This window comes from Hemibagrus wyckioides, linkage group LG04, assembly GCF_019097595.1.
Source record: "Hemibagrus wyckioides isolate EC202008001 linkage group LG04, SWU_Hwy_1.0, whole genome shotgun sequence".
NCBI classification, from domain to species: domain Eukaryota; kingdom Metazoa; phylum Chordata; class Actinopteri; order Siluriformes; family Bagridae; genus Hemibagrus; species Hemibagrus wyckioides.
Genome location: NC_080713.1, coordinates 30,661,199 through 30,666,602, shown reverse-complemented (window position 1 = coordinate 30,666,602; position 5,404 = coordinate 30,661,199). Strand labels below are relative to the sequence as shown.

At 44.1% G+C, this 5,404-nt stretch overlaps 1 protein-coding gene across 7 annotated transcripts in view; it reads left to right on the top strand.

Annotated features, from left to right (window-relative positions):
• Window positions 1-313: 313 nt before the first annotated feature.
• Window positions 314-5,404, top strand: part of dmxl2 (Dmx-like 2) — a 52,342-nt gene continuing 47,251 nt past the window's right edge. For 6 of the 7 annotated variants that reach the window (XM_058387331.1, XM_058387328.1, XM_058387327.1 and 3 more), the window contains exon 1: window positions 314-816. In XM_058387331.1, the coding sequence (XP_058243314.1) occupies window positions 730-816 (87 nt within the window). In that variant the 5' untranslated portion in view covers window positions 314-729. The remainder of the gene's footprint in view (window positions 817-5,404) is intronic. The other variant, XM_058387325.1, reaches the window with a different exon arrangement.

The window sequence follows — 5,404 nt, the reverse complement described above, 5'->3', positions numbered from 1 at the left end:
TCTCTTTATTCCTTATTGATTAAACTGAATCAGCACGCGCTGTCAACATTTACCTCACAGCGACCTTTCTCACTGCCTTTAGAGAGCCTGATGACGTCACGGCCTCGCGCATTCCATGAGCTTCCCTACGCTTGTGAACGTTAAACGAAGCTTTTTAAATGATAAATGAATCAATCCTATTCATATCATGACTTACTGAATAAATGCGTGTTGAAAGTGTCTTCTCGGTATATTATTTATATGGGGAGGTTTTTGATCAGTTTTTTTTTTTTTTTTTTGTCTGCGCATGCGCGTGTGTGTGTGTGTCGCGCGCGCGCACTTTGCTGTAGCGCAGATGCGGGGATCTTTAATCCGCCGATGTTAACCTGGAGCTAGCTTCTCAGCTAAATGACAACAAGGCGAGAAAAACAAAACACAGAGAAGGTTTATTAAATATATATATTTTAAAAAAGAGGGGGTTCATGTTTGGTGTCAGATAGGACACTGACGGTTGTTGTTTTTTTTTTCAGAAATAGGCCGAGCGCGCACGCGCCAGAGAGAGAGAGAGAGAGAGAGAGAGAGAGAGAGAGAGACAGACAGACAGACAGACAGACAGACAGACAGACACGGATGGGATTCCCGGTTAGCTAATAGATGGAGACAGTGAAGCGTCAGCTCGGTGTTGTTTTCATCGCTGTGAATTATTAAAATAATCGCCACCCCTCGAGGACACAGAGCCGCGGAGCAGCGATGCATCTCCACCAGGTGCTGACCGGAGCCGTGAACCCGGGAGACTGCTGCTATTCGGTGGGGAGCGTTAATGACATCCCGTTCACGGTAGGTTACCCTGCAGGGGGTGTAGGCTAACTGTCGTGCTAACACATCCCTGTCTTCTCCATGCTAAGCTAGTTAGGACTAGCCGGCTAGCTCCGTATGACACGGCCACAGTAGCTAAACAAATCAAATAACAGATCAGCTGTTGTGTGTGTGTGTGTGTGAGAGAGAGAGTGTGTGTGTGTGTGTGTGTGTGTGTGTGTGTGTGTGTGAGAGAGTGTGTGTGTGTGTGTTGCCGCCATTCAATCTGAATCCATACCGACATCAAGTTTATGCATTAAATAAATAGACCTATGTGCTCGGTATGACGTATGCAGAGTGCGGAATGACGTCACTGCGACCGGAATGACATTTTGTGACGATTAAAAAACAAAAAAAATTTGTGCACGAGCACTTTTTCATTGAGAAAGACAGCTAGGTGTACAGGATGACAGCAGAGTGAAATTCTCTCTTCGGATATCCCATCCTTGGGGGTTGGGGTCAGAGCACAGGGTCAGCCATGATGCAGCGGCCCTGGAGCAGGGGGTGGGTTGGGGGCCTTGTAAGGGCCCAACGATGGCAGATTGGCGGTGCTGGGGCTTGAACCCCAAAATGATCTTCCAGTGAACGACCCAGAGCCATAACCACTCTGTTAGTTTGACCTCATGAGTTTGGGAGGATGTTCAGAATGACATTAATGACTCCATGACACTCAGGATTTAGGAATTCGGTGCTTCTCAGAGTCTGAAGGTTATTTCTGATTTGCCTCCTTGTACGAGGTGTTAACAAGATCTGGAAGCCAAAAGAAGTGTTTTAATTCTCACCTCCAAGAAACCTGGATGCTGTGTTCCACTTTCATTTTTTAACACACTCTCTCGCTCTCTCTCTCTGATTGAATAGCAGTCTGCCATCTTAACACCGCTTCTTCAGCTCCAGTGAAGTGTGCTAGATCATCAGACGAGGGAACGAGTCGAGTAGTGTGCACACTTCTCATGTGTGTTTGAAATGGTGTCACTGATGCATTTTAGAGATTTATCTCAGTGTTCCTGTCTTTGTGAGCTACACAGGGTGTGAAATAAAGGGTTCTTCCTTCCTGTCTAAGTGCACTACTTGGGTGTTGAATACAGGTTCACCCTCTGTAGTCCACTATATTTCTTTACACAAGCTTCCTACATAGATTATACAAGACTACTTCACTCATCGTAGTGCACTAAATGTCAGTAAGGAACACTTTGGGCCTGCCTCCCAATCCCTCTGTAAGTGTACACTATATAGGGTATCCTTATATAGTTTACTATAAAGCAGGTTAGGAATCAGCTTCCTGTCTAGGTTGTGAGTATTGGCTTTTATACCCTCTGTAGTGCACTTTATATCCACTACTTAGCTGTTTGGAATGTGCCTCCCTATATGTACCCTGTATATTATTGTGTTGGGAATAATGCCTTCTGTGCTCAGTGTAGTGTGCTATATTTCCCTAAGGGACCAGTTTGGGATGGACTTTATTAGCCACTCCCTACTGCACCCTAGATACACTATATTGCCAAAAGTTTTGGGACACCCCTCCAAATCATTGAGTTCAGGTGTTGGGCTCGGCCCCTTAGTTCTAGTGAAAGGAACTCTTAATGCTTCATTAAGACATTTTGGACAATTTCATGCAATTTCAGTCCTTCTCGTCCAAAATCAGAGCCTGACCTCACGCATGTGCTTCTAGAGGAATGGTCAAAAATTCCCATAAACACACTCCTAAACCTTGTGGAAAGCCTTCCCAGAAGAGTTGAAGCTGTTATAGCTGCAAAGGGTGGGACAACTCCATATTACATTTGTGTGCATGTAAAGACAGACGTCCCAAAACTTTTGGCCTGGCTCACAGTCTCCACTCTAATTCATCCCAAAGGTGTTCTATGGGGTTGAGGTCAGGACTCTGTGCAGGCCAGTCAAGTTCCTCCACACCAAACTCACTCATCCATGTCTTTATGGACCTTGCTTTGGTCACTGGTGTACAGTCATGTTGGAACAGGAAGGGGTCATCCCCAAACTGTTCCCACAAAGAGCATGAAATTGTCCAAAATGTCTTGGTATGAAGCTGAAGCATTAAGAGTTCCTTTCACTGGAACTAAGGGGCCAAGATCAACACCTAAATTTCAATGTCCCAAAACTTTTGGCACTATAGTGTAGAACTTTATTATTTTATGTCCTAGTCCTGTTACAGGTGGATTAGGAAAATAAATCCACATAAATCCCTACTGTACATCTAGTGTACTACAGTTGTGCACTATATATAGATCAGAACAGCTTCTGGGGTCCTTACTTGCGGTATAAGTATGACTTGATGACTAGCCGGTGTTGCGTGTACCTGCCCTGTGTATTAAGGGCCCTTGAAGAGTGCGGCAGAGATTTATGGCTGTAGAAAGAGGAAGTGAGAGTTGTGTATTGCAGAGAGAGACATATTCCGCAGTCACACAAGGGCTCGGTGTTGGGAATGTTTACTTCCTCACACACACACACACACACACTCTGATAAATGTGTTATTGTGCAGTTCTGGGCTGTAATTAATCGTCCCATCGCATTAATCTAATCATTAATTACATGTAACCTTGTATAGCAGATACGTCAGTGTAATTATACAAAACTATAATCAAACGTCCTCCGTGTCATTACACACACACACACACACACACACACACACACACACACTGCTTTGCCCAAATACACTCACTTTTTCTGTGTGTGTGTTTGGGAATAACTGAATCAGTAACTTCTTGTTTCCACACATTGTGTATTCTCTTCCCTCTAAAGAACCTGTTCAGTGACCTAGACCCATGTGGCCTGCACAGTGTGTGATTTGAGACACGTCCACGTTGGTCTGAAGTTTATGATTTATACTGGATAGAACACAGATGGCTGAGATCCCCTCCGTCTGTTCCTCATGTTAGTGTGATAGGTAATGCTCGTCTTTAGAGCCAGCTGTGTGTGGGCTCTATTACAGAACGTTATAGAACACAATTCCCTCCTGGTAGGCTAAAGCACCAACACACACATGTCAAGTGGTTCACTAGAGGATTCTAGAGAATACTAAACTATTCTTCTAGATCAGTGAACACATTTCTGGTGTTCTAGATCAGAATTCTGTTGTTTAAGAACATGGAAAGTATGCTTGTGTGCAGCGTCAGTGTTTCAGAATGGAATTTGGAGTCATTGTTCAGGAACTTGGAAATTTCACCAATAATTCTAGAACAAGATTCCCACTGATTGATCTCGAACATTCTAATTCATCTCGCCAGCCTTCTAGAACAGAATGTTCTAGACCATGAAAAGTGTTCTAGACCATGAAAAGTGTCCTCGAAAATGGTTCATCGTTGTTCTAGAACATTCTTCCAGCTCTTGAGAAGCGTCCTGAAACCTGAAACCAGCATTCTAGAGCGAGAGTCTAAATTCTAGACACCGATCCTTTGATTCTAGAGCAGGGTTCTAAATTCTAGACACAGATTCTTCTGTACACCGATCAGCCATAACATTCTGAGCACTGACAGGTGAAGTGAATAACACCGGGGAGGGAAGGCAGACCCGTGTGATCCGATCCAACAGATGTTGCTGAAATTGCTGAAGAAGTTAATGCTGGTTCTGATAGAAAGGGGTCAGAATACACAGTGCAGGACGGGTCAGGGCTGTTTGGGCAGCATAAGGGGGACCAGCGCAATATTAGGTGGTCATAATGTTCTGGCTGATTGGTGTACTTCACCAGTATTGGAAAATTTGTGAAATCTGAATAGTTGTTCTAGAACATGGAGGGTATTCAGAACCATTTCACCAGCATTCTAGAGCCCCATTTGAACATGCTTGAGCATGCAGTGTATTTCCTCAGGATTCTGATGTATGTGTTGAAACAGAACTTTGAGAATAGGGAACTATTTTAAAGAGTGTGTATTTATCTTCAGTCATCATCCCAAGCTCTGGTGTTTCTGCTCTCATGACTGTGCTTGGTATCTCATGACCCCGTGGGTCAGCGTGTCATGGTTCACCTCCTGAATGGTTCTTTAATCTGCAGTGATGTGATCATCTCCATGTACACACCAGCTGTTTACACGTCTACACTCCCTCTCTTCTCTCTGATTCTGATCTCTCTATTTCTTCTCCTCTAATTCACTCAAACACACAGATCAATAATCAGTCAGGATTCCAAATCACCAGAAAGTGCTACTACAGCTTCAGAGATGTTTATAAAGCGTTTATAAGACAGTATTTAAAAGATGAAGACATGGAACAATTAATGTGTAGTCAGTTTTACAGTAATGCTAGCAAAAGACACCCAAAGACATCTGACCATGATGGAGGCAGGATGGTGTTATATCACAGTATTGAACGTTCATATCATTATATCCTCAACACCACTGCCAAACAGCTAGCAATTAGCATGTGCTGTGAGGTTCTGTGAGGTTTGAGGTGTTGTGAAGTGGTGTGAGGTGGGGTTAGGTTCTGTGAGGTGGTTCAAGGTGGTGTGAGGTTCTGTGTGCTACTGTGAGGTGGTGTGAGGTTCTGTGTGGTGCTTTGAGGTGCTGTCAGGTGGTTTGAGGTGGTGTGAGGTACTGTGTGGTGCTGTGAGATGGTGTTGAG